We start from the raw sequence: 16,710 nt of genomic DNA on the forward strand, positions 1-16,710 counted from the left end.
TTTTTTTTTTTTTGGCCAGGGCTGAGTTTGAACCCGCCACCTCCGGCATATGGGGCCAGTACCCTACTCCTTTGAGCCACAGGCTCTGCTGAAAATTTTTTAAAAACTTTAATAATATCCTGTTGAAATGGTAAAGAATCATAGACTACAACAGCTGGAAGTGAGTCTGAGGAGTCTCTTCTCTATAAATATAAATTCTGTAATGTGTGCATGTAAGAGGAATGGATCAGTGAGAACGTTCACAAACTGATGGACACGATGGATACTGCAATCTAAGCTTAGTCATTCCCATTTCTACGTTCTTTCTGTTTTGCATATTGCTTCAGGTGTGCTGAGAATTTTTATTCATAAAAACCATTTCTACTCAAAACCTGTTAACAGATAGTAGTATTCCACTTTTGAACTTCCAAGCATTAAACTATCTTTCTTGATATAATATTTTAAGAGCTGGTTTATAAATTATATCTCCATTCAGTTCTGGTGTAGCTTATACTGATTATAGATTCAGTTACCTAGATCTTTTCACCTTTATTACTTTTTAACCTCTTTGTGTCATATTATATGTTTCATTATATTAAAGTTCCACTTTCAGTGTAGTTATTTTTAAAATAAAACACTTCATAGCAGGAATTGTTTTCACTACCTTTATAAAAGATTCATAGAAGGAATTCTACTGTCTTCACTCACGGACACATCGTGGGTGTTTCCTCATCTACTTCCCTCTATCCGACACCTTCCAAGGGTGCAGTCGTATGTCATTGCTCTTCCTCAGAGAAGCCCCAGAGCAAGAGGGTGGCTCCACCATCATGGAACTCTCACTAACCCAGTGAGAACTCATGGAACTCATCCAGCAGTGAAGCAGACACACTCACTTTTTCATTCATAAAGTAGGATAGCACAGCACAGTTACCCAGACAGGCTTAAAGATCCCATCCAGATGTTATCCTGTCACCTTTGACACATATTATGGGCTAAACTTCGTTTAAAATGTTTACACATTTAATTTTTGCATTGATAGATTTATTAATATAGAAATGATTCTTCTTTCTATTCTCTTTGGTAGTCATATTTCACCTAGAATACTTGAAAAATATTTGAAGGCTTCATATTTTAATACAATTTTTTTTTTTTGCCTAGAAATACAAACATGTGAAATCACAAATTCATGTTACTTGTGAGACGCATAGAAATAGGAAAGATGTAAGGAATTTTGAGATCAATAAAAATTCATTTTTATGTAAATATAAATTTACAAGTAATACTTCAAATATATTTATGCAAGTTTAATGTTTAAATTATAATAGTTTAATTAGTCATGAGTATGATTTCACAGTATTTTTAAGTCATAAAAACGTGATAAATCAAACAACTGTCCAGAAAAGTATATTCTTTTTTTGGAGAATTATGTTCTTTTTTTAAAAAAAAATTTTTTTTCTTCAATTATTTCAATGATTTTTAAAAATTTACATTTTTTTATATTATAGGTGTTTTCAAGTGATGGGTTGGGGAAAAATTATTAAGGCCTTTTTAAAAATGTTATAAAAGAGATCAGCCTAGAAAAAACATCGTTTGGAAACACATAAACACAAAATTTGAAAATGTGTTTCGTTTATTCCTATGTTAATTAAAGATCGTCTGTAATTCTAAATGAAGAAATCTTGGTAAAACCTGACGTGAAAGGAGATGAGGTCATTTTAATCTGAGTCTTTGTTGTTAATACTTACACTTCCCATTAGAAAAATTGTAGTAAGCTTTGTGAATTACATTTCCTTTACTTTTCTTACCCTGCATACTCTGTAATCAGATTTTTTTCTTGTTGAGTTTTTGAGGACAAGAAACTTGACAAGTACATTTTTCATTTAACTTCTAAAGATATGTTCGAGTTTCATTCTTTCTTAATTTTAGCAGTTAGGTGATTTTTGGCATACGTAGGTTCACCTGACAAAATACGCCAGAGTTCGGAAAGGCTGATGTGTACAGAATGAAGTTGCCATAAGGAAAGTGGATCTTCTTCAATAAGTATCGTGTGCTAAATCAATATACGCTTTTTATAGAGCACAATTTATTCAGCATAAAACACATCATGCAGCTTTTGCCCATAGTGAAAAATATTAACCTTTCAATCCTCCCTGAAAAAGCATTTTCATAAAATTGCAGTGTTAATTCCATCTGAGGAACTCAGACAGATAACTTGTTTATACGCTATTACAATATCTGTAATTATTGCTGCAATGGAGTCTACAGTACACGTCTTTCTCTTTGGGCTGTATTATATATAGGGAAACTTCAATTCAAAGACCAAATGAAATCACCTGACAATTGTATTTGTTGTAGAAAATGGGAGGTACTATCTAATTCTCTAATATATGGCACTCAAGAATTTGTTTAAAATCCCAAGGACTCTTTTAATTGTCTTTCTATAAAGGAATGGCATCTGATATTTTAATGATTTTATTAGTTTACAGTGCTACCAACATTCAGAATGTTCCTGAAATGTGAATTTAGTGCAAGGATGTGTGGGTGAATTGAAAAATATTTTCACATTTTAATTTAAATAGTTGGATCAAAATTGTCAAAATAGTATGGAAATTTTAACTGATAAGTTGCAATGATTCTTTTCAAAGTAAGATATCTAATCTCTCTGGGGTGTGGTTAATTTTACTTCCAGTAATATATATATTTGAAAGCTAATCACATTCCAAGGATTCAGCTCACTTTTAATCATTACTATTATTTTCTGCATGAATCATATGAATTAGTAGAATCATGCCTCTGGTTCAAATTCATGATATTCTATTTCACTTGATAAATTTATCTTAATATTTAGGTTGACACATCTATAATCCAAAAATAATGTCATTTTATTTCTCATAGACAGTTGGAAATAAATTTGAAAACGTGCAAAGTCTCTAGCAAAGTTAAAGGATAGTCCTACCTTGAGGTTTTCAGTGATTATGAAAAAAAATTTCACTGAAACACAATAACTTATATAAACAATTATTTCAGAATATGCATAAGGCACATGCCATCAGGAAATAAGGAGAAATACCACAAAAAAATGTATGCAATAACATGCAATTATCTGGCCTTTTGATGTGAATAAGTAAAATGGTAAGCTGTGGGCAGTTTGCTTCTGTCTTTGGGCTCTGAGGCCAACCAATGTGGGCAGTAAGCAACCACATTTTTGATAGAGCGCCAAGGGGCTCTACTCATGGTTTTAAGTCATAATGTTAATCTGGAGATTTCCCATCTTTAATAGAGTAGAAGATGTCAGCTTTAACTTCTGAAAGAATAAATATAGTATAATAATCATTTTTGAAAGGTAAAATTGAAGTCATTTAAAACCATTTTGAGATTTATTTTAGTTAGGCTACCCTGTTTTCTTCTTGTGGTTTAAAGTTTTGCAAACTGGAGATTTAAAAGCCAGCCTTATCCTAAACTCTAAATAATCCTATTTAGAGAAATGCAGCAGTGTTGTCCTGGCAAGGTTCTCACTAGACCTGTTTTAATGGGAAATAACTGTCAGTGACTAACCACGCATCCTAAGAATTTCATTATGCGAAAAGTTAAGGTTGTAAAGCTGTGGGCTAATCAACGTCAAGAAAAAATACTTAAAAGTTATTATCATTTCATAATAGTTAGCCTAGCATCATTTAAATCTGTTTTTATTACAAGTCTAGATAATTTTGCATTGTTTTAAGGTTTAATTACAAAGTACAACCAATTACAGTATACTTGATTTACTCACACAACTGACTGAGGATGAACCCGGAGTCCCCACGCCAGAGACAAAAGGCAGAGAGCCGTGATTTTAGCTTTTCTATATTTCATATAGATTTCTATAAATGTAACTCACATTTTCTCTGTAACTTTTTTCCAGTTTCCCGTTACTCTCACATAGAATTTCACTGTGTAATACTCTTTTGACTCCTTACATGTTGTCAAGTTATTAATAAATTTCTGAACTACATTTCTCCATTAAACCAGCTCCTAATTGTAATAATAGTCACCGTTTATTGTTTCTGAAGTCAACATTTTCAGTGCAAATATGTGTCATTGCTTAATTCACATGGCTATACTTTAGGGATTGAGTTTGTCTAAATTACTTACACAAAATGAAACATCTGAAATTTGAGTGCTAACGCTACGATTAGAACACAGACCCTTAGCCACAAATTTCAGACTCTTTGTATTTATCTCTTAGACTGCTAGTCTGTTCTTGAACACACGATTAAGTTACATTTTTACTTCATTTGTAAAGTGTTAGTGTTTTTTTTAATCAAGGATAATAGTCCACATAAATCATTGCAGTGCAAAAATCTGTCAGCAAATGCTTTTATAAACGCAGAAAGGAAGTCAGCAGCCCAGTGACTCCGAGATGTCTACATTTTCATTCACTTTTACATCTTTAATGCCTCCTGGCAGAAGTATCAATGCATCGGCCACCAAAAATAATGTTTTAAGCACGTGCACACACCTTAAAAATCTTAGCACTGGTTTCTGTGGTGAAGTAGTCTGGGAAATTGAGAAAAGATCAGTTGTTGAAAATAAACTTGGATCTCATACAACATGGGTATACGCTTTTGAATAGTTTTCTCCGCATGCAACTGTGCCCTTAGCTCTTTTTTCTCCTTCATTTATAAAAGGCACGGTTTGGAAGCGGGTTGCTTACAATGGAGTCTGAGTTAAAATAACTCATACTTCGAAGGCTATAATTCTTGTCCTCTGAGCAGTAGTCCCTGCTACCAAGGAGACTAATAAAGGCTTAAGTGGAATATCTGTCTTTACCTATGAAAATTAAAGGGTTAAAAGTTGCATGACTCCTTTTTAGAACTTAAGAATTTTATATACCTGGTTCAGACGTAGCCATCAGAAACAGAAAGCTCATCTTTTCCTTTGGGAAGCCCATTTTTAGGACTGGCCAATATTCATGAGAAGCTACTGGTAGAAATTAATAAAAACATATCCCACAAAAGAGTGGCTACTTATCAATTCAAACCATTGTTAGGGGACTGCTGTGGGTGGAGGAAGTTAACTGGGCGTGTGCATGCCTCTGGACATGTGCATATCTGTGTGCATGTGAAGGGCGCAGACTTGTTCTCTATATATGTACATGCAACAGTTGATGAAACTGAAAACATTCTCCACAGTTAAATTTGGCTTCACATAATTATTTGTGAAGGGAATTGAAAATATCTTGTATCGTGTGAAGAAATAGGGTGTACTTATCTTCTGTTACTAACATCTGTGTTCCCCATTCTGTGTAATCTGAATCATGTTCATCTTCCGATTAACAGTTACAAGTATTGTATATTCTGCATTTTGTTTAGTTTATGAATCATGTGTTATTTATAAATTTCATTTAATTGAAGTCATTTCAAAAAGCATTAAAAATCTTAAACCATTCAGTTCCCACGAGATGCTTCATGTGTTTTAATAGGCTTCCATTGTGTGTTTTTGCAGCAAGCTTAGTAGTGGAGGAGCGAGCAAGACAGATGAAAATGAAAGTGCATCGATTTAAGCAGTCGACAGGGTCTGGGTCTAGTCAAGAACTTGATCGCGAGCAATATTCCAAGGTAAAATTAGTAGTATGCACCCAATAGTTTCCTTTTAAAAATGTATAGTGGATGTACCAGGCAGGATTAGCCAGCTCCACATTATATACGAGAAGTTATCAGTAAATGGTGGTTTTGCTTCATCATTTCTACCAAAGCCTGAAAAAAACTCTTCCTCTCCTTATATTTTCATAAGATATAACTTTATTGACATATTAGTTAGTAATTTGTATTTAATACATTTTCTAAAAAGAAAATATGTAAATATTGATATTAAAATCAATTATGGATTCTCATAGTCAACTTGCATAAATAACATATTTGAAGTTTTTTTTGCTTGAATATTATTTGAATATCACTTTAAAATATTAAGATACATATTTATAATCTTTAATACTATTTTGGGTTGATATTGACTATTGAGATTTGTTAGTGAATGACAAATACTATGTGATGTGAGATTTATTATCTGTCTTTACTAAGTAACTGATTTCAAACTATTAAAGACTAAAATTTACATAGTTTCAAATGCCAGATCATATTTTAATATTATTTTCTAAATAAAAACTAAGAGGTTATACACTGTTAATTAATAACTTTCATTAAATTATCATAGAATTGTATGTTCCATGAATTAATTTTACACATACTATCTGGTTCATTTAAAAATCTTTTGTAAAACCTTCTACAAAAGTAGCTGAAGCCATTATACGACAACATTTGTTATAATTTGATATCAAGAAGCTCTTCTGCAAGCATTAGAAATCAGAAGTAATCAATATCATTAGCTAAATCAATATTGTTAGCTTAAAATATGGATCTAGAAAACCCACTTACTTTAAACAATAGAGTAAAGATGTGACTAATACAAAAAAAAATAGAAATGTCTACCACATGTAATTTATCATTCAGACTCCCCTAGAGTCTTGAATATTGGATACAGTGTATCAGTATACACCTTAGGTTAGTTGCTGAAAGGTTTCCAGCTGAGACTTGCGAGGAGTCATTGTGATTCAGGGATGCTCAGTTCCCTAATAGTGTCTGAAACAACTTTCTGAGAAGTTAAATCAATAAAGCAAAGAAACAAAACTTAGTAAGCAAAATATCCTGGTGTCCGATAGAGCTACCAATTCCAGCTCTGGGCAGGGAGAGCTTCTATGCAGCTCATTCAGCTTACTCGTCTGTCTTCTTCATGGATAGATCATCATCTTTTTTGTTTTGTTTTCTTTTACTACAAATGCAGTAAGAGTTAGGAGGCAGGATACTTATTCAGGCTTTTCTTTTTGCTCTGCAGTTGTATGCAATTATTTGAAAGGTTCTGTCAAAGGGAAATATTTCACTAAGGCTGTAAATGTTTTATTGGTTTCTTAGCATTGTGTCAAAAGATGAGGTCAAATAGGACAGCCAGGGGAGGTAGGGCCAGTGTAGGAAGAAAGAGGTAAGTGAGGAATCAGGATGAAGTATTAAAAGTCTTTCTGGATCATTCTGAAGTAGGATTCTAATCATTAATCAGTTGATCAAAAAAAAAATTTATAAAATGAAGTGCTCAGAAGTGTAAACCGCCACGAATGTTTATAATAAACCAAAAGCAGGTTTATGTTGTTCCCGAATCCAAGTTCTCTGGTTTAGAACATGTAGAAGTTGAAAATGCCTCAAAATAATCTTCTACTTCAGCTTAACTTAGTTATCAAAGTTATGAAAGCTGAAGCTCAGAAGAGAGAAGATGATTTGTTAAAATTGTTATGAAAATGAAGCAGAGCATCACTAGAGGGTGAAGTCTACACCACCTTATCTGGGACTTAAGTACCACTTTTTTTCGGCTGCTGCTTATATGAAACTTGCCTATTACTCAGTCTTGATTCAGAGGTCCCCAAATGGCTTTTGTTTATGTACAATTAAATTAGCACCCCACCCTCTTCTCTCCGTCCTTGGCACAGTTTCCCTTTTTCTTTTTCTCTATCTCATTACATTTGAATATTTAAAAGCCCTGTTACTCTCAAATACATTACTGTTGCTCATACTGTATAAATTGATACTGCTATACTAAAAATTATAATCACTTATAAAATAAATAAATGTGAGATCAAAAATATACACTTTAAGAAATTGGAAGAATATAGGAGAGAAAATATGTAAGGTAAAATAGCAAATGATTAGCTTCTTTGTATGTGCCAACAAAAAGAAAAATCTTCCCCCCATCTCTAATATTTATATTATGAACTAACTCTTAGACTAGAATTTTTAATAGTTCTCACTAGCCATTTTAATGAAGTCAACCCTCTCTCAATACTTGAGAAATTATATTTTAGTGTTTTTGATCTCTTTACACCAAGCAATTTTATAATTTTCACAAAGCTCTATTATCCTTTGCTGTAATTGAGAGACAGTGCCATCATAAATTTAATACAAATTAAATTATTAACTTTATTATTTTAATGACTCTTTTTTAATATCTTAATTCATTTTGAATGAAGCAATATACCTTCGTTGAAAATTCTGCCAAGTTAGAAAAGAGTTAAACATTCTCAAAATACTTCTAACCAACCACTAATAGAACTAGATTTTTCTCAGGGCAAAATATTATCAGATGAATGTAATTCCTGAGGTGTTTTTTTAAATCTTGTATATCTTTCAAAAGACTAAATGCCCCTAACATTCGTCCTGAATATGGAATTAGCACTAACTTTGCTTTTGAAAAAACAAAACTGCTTTGGTATCCTTGAAATGTGTCACCAGGCTATTTTTTTCATTGAGGTTATACAGAGTCGCATGCCTTCATGATGAAGTGGAATTCATAATTGCAGGGTGAATTCACATTTAGGCACTCACATCTTAAAGAGTGCTTATGTTTCTGTAACCCAGGAATGGCAACTAAGATTGATGTGATGGGTTTTGTAGGTAGCTGCGTTTTATTTTTATAGTTCTATAAATAGTAGCCCTATTATTAGAGATTCCCCCGTCATTAGTGACTTATTTCCCTGTTGTATAATTAGTATAAATTCTTCCTGAGAATAGTATATTTCTCAGCATATAATTGATGTATTTCCATTAAAATATTAAATTGTTAAATAGAGAGTTTAACAGATCATACTTGATGTAATGTTAAAGTGGTTAAATTTTTAACATATTTTTTTAAAATGTAATAGTAAATATATTACTGGTGGTTAAATTGTTAACATATTTTTTAAAAATGTAATATTAAATATATTTATAAAGTAAATATAAAAATATTCAAATAACCAATGTGAAGGAAACTGTGATATCATGTCAGAGTGATAGATTGTTCTTTATTTCAGTATAGAAAAATTTATTATGACGTATAAGTCTTTAAATCCCTCACTTTATCTGGAATAGTAAAAGTCTATACACAAAAAAGGATGGGGAGGAGATGATTTAAGAAAAGGAAGATTTCTTTAGTTAAAGAAATATTTTCACATATACTCACATACTTTTTATATGCTTTAGTCTACCTTGCTTAATATTGACAATTCCTAACTTAGTGGATCATCTCCTCTGAGTGTCCACAGAAGGTTAAACAAACCTCCTGTACAGCTAGGTAAATCTTTAGGTATTAGACCCCAGTTGTTTTTATATTCTCCATGGACAAGTTATCATTTCAATACATTTGAAAAAAGTATAATAATTACATAGTATATCTTTTTAACACAGTAGTTTTAAAAAATCAACAGTATAGCAGTTGAGTTTGTCAGCAAACGTGTTACATTCAAGTCCCACTCATTGAACTATTAATCTTGTACCATATCTACTCTGCAAATTACATACAGTTCTGATTGAAATGAATTATGTCGATAAGGGTCATGGTATTAGATATGACAGAATTTGCTGATCAACCATACTGTCACATTTTTCTCAGAATGTTATATTAAATTGTATTAATTTTAGATCAGATATGAAGTTGTACAGATATCCCAGTTCTGGGTAGATGTGTAATAACACATATGAATTTCCTTTGGATTAAAACCAGATGGCTTTCAAAGATAAATCACTTGATCATGAGAAAATCCTTTGGAAAAATAACTTTATAGTTATTCTGTATATTGAGAATTGATTTTATGCTTGATATAAAATTATCTGACCAATGCATACAGATGAGAGGTGAAGAATTAAGACTAGGGTGGTGCCTGTGGCTTGAAGAAGTAGGGCACCAGCCCCATATGCCAGGTGATGGGTTCAAACCTATCCCTGGCCAAAAACTGCAAAAAAAAAAAAAAAGAAAAAAAGGCTCGGTGCCTATGGCTCAAGCGGCTAAGGCATCAGCCACGTACACCTGAGCTGGCAGGTTTGAATCCAGCCTGGGCCCGCCAAACAACACTGACGGCTGCAACCAAAAAATAGCCAAGCAATGTAGCGGGTGCCCATAGACCCAGCTACTTGAGAGGCAGAGGCAGAATTACTTGAGCCTAGGAGTTGGAGGTTGCTGTGAGCTATGATGCCACAGCACTCCACCCAGGGTAACAGCTTGAGGCTCTGTCTCAAAAAAAAAAAAAAGAATTAAGACTAACATTTAAGTATGTTACGCCCAAACTTCTTTCATATGAGGGATTATTAAATAAATATGAGATCTTCCACTAGGATTATTTTAAAACTACTATTGTCTGGTCAAGTGCAGTGGCTCATACCTGCAGTCCAAGCCAAGGGAATTGACCACTTGGGACCAGGAGTTCAAGACTAGCCAGGCCAACATAGTTAAACCTCATCTCTACAAAACATTAAAAAGTTCAAACAGGAATCAGGTGTGGTGGTGTGTGATTGTAGTCTCAGCTGTTGGAGAAGCTAAGGCAGGAGGATGGCTTGAGCCCAGGCATTTGAGGTTACAGGGAGCCATGATAACACTACTGCGCTCTAGCCTGGACAACAGAGCAAGATCTTGTCTTGAGAAAGAAATGCTGTCTTGTACTTTGGGGAGTACATATGGATCCAGATTTTAGCATCAATTAATTTGCTATTTAAAATGTACTAGTAAAATGGAAGACAGTTTGGACTCACTGAAACAACTCTGATATGGAATATCAGAGGATCAATGACCTTTTCTACAAGTTTAATAAACACTTGATATTTTAACACTTTTATCACTCATTGATATAAAATTACATTGCCCGGTAAGAAACTTCAGTACCCAAGTATGTAGCTGTGTGTTCTTTTGTTTTATATAAGAAGTCACAATGTCTTACCTTTAATTATCTAAGAGAACCACTGATATATTAGTTACATCAAAATTATATATAATTATGTAACCATGAAAAAAGTAATACATAAGCTATTCCCTGCGTGCTCTGTCAGAATACGGCAGGGACGTAGAAAGAAGAGCAGATTCGCTGCTTTGACAAATGTGCATGTTTTTATCTTTTACCTGATGACTCTCAGAATTTTAGGGAATCAAAATCACAGACAGATTTAAAGATATGTTTAAATGTAAGATATGATTTGTAGTGAAATTTTAATAGGAATCCCCTATTTCACTTTGGACATATAGTTAATATAATAGTTCAAACTTAAAATTGGCAAGTGAAAAAAAGATAAACTCCAATCATTGCCTACTTTACTTAGTTTATATCAGCCAATTTTTGTGAAAATTTGTATTTTTTTGAAGAAATCTGAGAGATACAAGATGATGTCTTAGAAAATATGTAAGTAAATTATGGCCAGGAGTGGTCGCTCATGCCTGTAACGCTGGCGTTTTGGGAGGCCAAGACAAGATCACTTGAGATTGTAAGTTTGAGACCAGCCTGGGCAATAACTCCATCTCTACAAATTTTTTTTTAATTAAAACAATAGTATGTAGGTAAATTAAATAGTTTTAGAAACAATCAACAAGTATAGATAGAGGAGAGCAGACAGTTCAGGTCAAACGTCTCTTAGCTGAATAACTTGGAACGAGAAGTATTTTGGATTTCATACGTTTTTCAGGTTTTGGAATCCCTCTATTGTATACCAGATGAATATCCTAATCTGAAAATCCTAATCTGAAAAATTTTCAAGGGACATTTATTTTGAACATCGTGTTGGCACTGCAAAAATTTTAAATTTTGGAAAATTTCAGATTTAAAAATTTTTCATATTAAGACTACTCAATCTGTACCACAACTAAAACAGAAGGTGAACAAAACAGGCGATTATGAAAACAAAAAAGAGAGTGAGAGAAGCTGGTGTACTAGAAAAAATTAATAATTTTGAGGTTTTAAGTATGTACAGATAATTCAGTGAACTTTCCATCCAAGCATTTCATTTTTGTTGTTTAATTTATAATTCAGTCATCTTGTGCCATTTTTTGCCATTCCGAGGATGTCTTATTTTTAATTGGAAGTCATACGATGTTAGCATCTGGATTAGTTTCGACTCCACACCTCCCTTCGTTATACAAAGGTGTTGTACCTTTATTTGGTGTAGTCGTTAATCTCACCATCTGTGTCTCCTTTTTCCACAATCCAATGATGGAGCTCACGCTTTCTTGTTTTTAATCTTTAGTATAACATACATAGAGATCAGTACAGAAGCTGTGATAACGTCTCTGCCAAATCATCAGATAGTGATGTCAGTGATGTGTCCGCCATTTCCCGAACCAGCAGTGCCTCACGCCTCAGCAGCACGAGCTTTATGTCAGAGCAATCTGAGCGGCCCAGGGGTAGAATCAGGTGAGTCGGCAACACTGTTTATATGAACTGGATCTTTACCCACAGTATAAAAATGTAACTAGCCTTCTGACTGAATATTCCTTCTAGAATAGAGTTTAGCTCAAGTATAAGAACTATCTAATTAAACTAACCAGGTGGGTTATACGTTTATCAACAGCTGTGCAGTATCACCCTTAGAATGTTCAGTGCTGTCTACTATCAGGTAGACGCATGGTCATGATTTTAGAGATTTCCTAGAGTCACATTTACAGGAGTTTCTTCTCCTGTGAATAAATCTACAGAGCATCCTTTAGGACAACATCAGAAAGCTTGTTCACTAACGGGCCAGAGAGGATGTATTTTAGGCTTTGCAGGACGGTCCCTGTTGCTCCAGCGAAGCCACGTCCTTGTCATGTGAACTCTGTGCAGGTAGATGATGACTGCCCCATTCGTGTGTCTGCCATTTGTCCCCCTCTGCTTTAGTCCCATGATGGTCGGTCTGCTTTCAGCATAGGCTATAGCACACGGGATAACAAAATACGTGTCCTAGGTTATCTGGTGTGAGTTGGAAGACATTTCATCAAGTTTGCTCGAGTCACCAATAGTGCTCTTGTGCTCTTACAAGGCAAATTCCTTAGTGAAAGGGAAAAGACCTCAGATACCCAAGGGCGACATCTACAGTAAAGCATGTAATTAGGACGTGGCATGCTTCGTGTTTGTTCTTAACTAAGTTTTTAGACATCAATGTTTTATTGAAGGGATTTTATGGTTGAAAGGCCCAGTAAATATAAATGTTAAAAACAGGACCAAGTACCTTTACAATACTCCGAAAGTCTGATGTGATTGCACACTTGGTGAGGTACGATAGTGAAATCTGTCCTTCCTTCTGTATTTCCCTGTGCCTAGATTATTTTTGAGGCAAATTTAGTCATCTCGCAGTTATTTAATAATTTCACATTCCAATCATCTCCACAAGCAATTTCAGTTGATAAATATTTAATAGCAAATGTTTATACCTCTACTTTGGGTGTTCTCAGCATGTGGTTTTAACAGAATATAAAATTCTGTAAAATTTTAGAAAGTATTATAATAACTAATTAATGTATTCATATTGACCTGCTTAAGATCAAGGGGTAAGAAACATTATAGTAGATTCCTTTTTGTGGAATTTTAAAGAAGTTATTACATTTCAAAACCTCTGAAATTTAGTAAAGAATATCATCCAACAGGGCGTTAACCAAGGACCTTCATTTTTTTAATCCCAAAAAACAACTTACCAGATAATTATAAAACCATAAATCTTGAATTAAATTTTATTCATATCCACTGTAGAGCCAAGTGCCTTTTGCATCCTACACTTCAAAGTATTACGCTTAATAGAAATTACATTCCTACCCAACTGCACAGAATAACTTATGAGCCAATTTTCATTCTCTTGACATTTCAGGATACTAGGATTCTTTAAAAAATTATAGTCAGGAAAAATGTGGTTACATGACTTTTTTTAGGAAGAAAACAAAGAAGCTTTAGGTAGCTCAATAACAGTGAAGATAATTTTATACAAAGGAGGAAAGGACAAGAGGAAACCGCATTTAAGTGTAACGGAGCCAGTGTTACTTTGTGGGGAAAATGCCAACGCAACAGATCAGCACTCCTTATAACTACACTGTGAAAAGATGCCAAGGACAGAGAATTGCTTGCCTTCTTGATTCTTACAATTTTTCTTATTTGTGAAAATAGCAGAGAGAGGGGTGACCTAAAAAGAGTACCAATAAATTTCTTAGAGATACATCAGTTTTTTCTAGGCACTTCTCTGTTTTCAGCTCTATCCCTTCTTTGTGGTTTAAAACCTTTATACACAGAGTTTGGTTTATAAGCGAATTGTGTAAATTTAGGCACTGAAGGTAGTGCTAAGCAAGGTTCCCTTAAGCTAACGCAAAGAGCTGCTTTGCTTATAATCCCCTTCTTTATGTCGGTGATTCTCCAGGCTTCAGACACATTAGATAGTCTAGAATAATTAGGAGGAGTAGAGAAGAAATAAGTTGTGTGAAGACAAATCTCTGGGCAGTGACATCCTAATTATCCTTTCACATATATTATTCACCCCCCATCTCACAGAGGCACCTGCCCACATGTGTACACACACACGTCACAGGGTTGTTTGCTTATTACATCATCATTCCTGTGCTAATAACCTCAGAGAGGATAGTTTCAAATGGAAAAAAAAAAATACCAGAACAAAATGTCAACAGTACAAAATCATCAGAATGCTGTGTCTTGCTGGCGTAGAACAAAGATCGCAGGCTCTTTAGCTGTAAACATCCCCTGCCCTCATAACTGACAGAGTGAAGAATAATTATTCTCAATATAGAATTGTTTCTTATATTTTTAGTAACTGACATCTGAATAAACGTTACAGTTGTCTTTATTAAAGTTCACGGTTAAAAGAGGAACAAGACATCATTATGCTGATAGAATATATTTACATGTAAGTGACAAGAAGCAACACACTTTTTAGTTCCTATCATGTGTAAAGACTTCATTATTTTCCAAAACTAAAGTACAAACTTACAACAAAAAAGGATTTGAAGTGCATTAATGTACATAGTTACCATTCAATAAAAAAAAAAAAAAAGGATTTGAAAGACATTTAAGCCTTCTGTAAAATGTCTTGTGCTCTGAAAGTCAACCAAGTACCCAGTTTTCTCAAGAAGAACTTTAAAAAGAAACCATATAATATATTCTTATCTTTACTATATAAAAATTATGCAGATATTTTCCCTGTTACATAAAATGTATGTAGTTGTTTAAAATACCAGTGTTTTCCAAAACATTGCTTGCTACATGTTCCTCTTACTACACATTATTGTAGTTTTTTTTGTTGTTGCGTATTTTTTTGAGACAGAGTCTCACTACATCTCCCTGGGCAGAGGTGCTGTGGCTGTCACAGCTCACAACAACCTCAAACTCTTGGGCTTAAGCGATTCTCTTGCCTCAGCCTCCCAAGTACCCAGAACTACAGGCACCTGCCACAGCGCCAAGCTATTTTTTTGTTGCAGTTTGGCTGGGGCTGGGCTCGAACCCGTCACCCTTAGTATATGAGGCTGGCGCCCTACCCACTGAGCCACAGGCACCGCCACATTATTTCACTTTTTTAAGACGTGCTCTCATTAAGTGACTTACTAATCTTTATTTCATCATGTACCAAATTTAACTTGATTCCAGAATGCTGTTTTCCATAGACATATCTGTTAATATTTTGCAGGGTTCTTGAGTGCATTTTGGAAAAATATCTTTTAAATAATTAGCACTCTTTTGCCTAAAAGATGAAAAAGCTATCAAATTCACATCCAAAAGTCTACTTGGGGACAAAATTAAACATAAAATGTGGGGAAGTTGAAAAATATGAATGCATATGGATAATCAATCTCTAAAAAGATTATTTTCAAAGATTCCTAAGGATTCTCAGACCGTATCTTGAATATTTTATGCTCAGGATAGTGATGATTATACAACAAATACCTTGTCCTCTGAGAACTGCCTCTAGTGGTGATATGGCAGTTCTGTGTGTGAGCTGAAAACTGCCATCCCCCTGCTGGCTGCCCTCATCACTGGCAGCCTGCTCCACCTGGAAATGGATCACGTGGTGGTTTTTCCATCTGGATTGACTGAACAGTTCACTCAAAATGATCTAAAACCCATCTGTTTCCAAAGTTCAAGGACACAGGAAAGCTATTAGAGAAAAAGAAAATGGACTATAATGTTTGTATTAGAGAAGTTAATAAATTACCTTTGGGGGACATAATACATTCAGAGGTATTCCAAAAATTATGTTATGGTCACAAAATTGGGGATGATTCTCACAATACAAAATCAACACTTGCTACATCCGAACGATAAATACTGACAAAGATTTGAGGTTCCTAGTTTTCAGATTTGTTCTGCGTGTGTCTTATAGTTTGAACTTTGTATTGGTTTCAATATTCCTAAAAGAATGTGTTTGCCTCCAAATAAAAAACAGTCACAGTGTGTATCAGTAGATGTGGCATAATTAATAATAAAAGGCACATATGACAGAAGCCGAGGAAAAATGATGTTATGTTTATTTTTATATCTAAAGAAGATCTTCACTCTGAAAAGAAGCTAATTTTCATGGACTCGCTCTGAACTTACCTTCATCTTTATCATGTATCTGTTTCTTCAGAAACAGACAAATTTTAGGTATTATATACAAAGTTAAGTTTTAAAATAAAGTGCAAATGCAAACCTAAAATTACTCTCAGATATTAAATAATTTTAGGAGCTTTGTCAAAACCAACATTTTTTTCAGTAGCTGTTAAGTTTGCAGTGTACATTCTCCTGGATTTGCCAAAGTTGGCTTCTAGAGCTGGATGGATTTTAATAAACAAATTTGAAGGAAAAAATAATTGATCCAGGCTTGGTGCCTGTAGCTCAAGCAGCTAGGGTGCCAGCCACATACACCAGAGCTGGCGGGTTCGAATCCAGCCTGGGCCTGCCAAACA

General features: G+C 34.1%; 1 protein-coding gene across 1 annotated transcript in view; it reads left to right on the forward strand.

The window, feature by feature from the left end:
* Positions 1 to 16,710, forward strand: part of RIMS1 (regulating synaptic membrane exocytosis 1) — a 474,428-nt gene that overhangs the window by 372,620 nt on the left and 85,098 nt on the right. Inside the window, 2 exon segments of the mRNA XM_023513140.1 lie at positions 5,464 to 5,576; positions 12,042 to 12,208. Of these exon segments, the coding sequence (XP_023368908.1) occupies positions 5,464 to 5,576; positions 12,042 to 12,208 (280 nt within the window).

The sequence above is a fragment of the Otolemur garnettii genome, unplaced genomic scaffold (assembly GCF_000181295.1).
Source record: "Otolemur garnettii isolate 467f Iridium unplaced genomic scaffold, OtoGar3 scaffold00035, whole genome shotgun sequence".
Classification (NCBI taxonomy): Eukaryota; Metazoa; Chordata; class Mammalia; order Primates; family Galagidae; genus Otolemur; species Otolemur garnettii.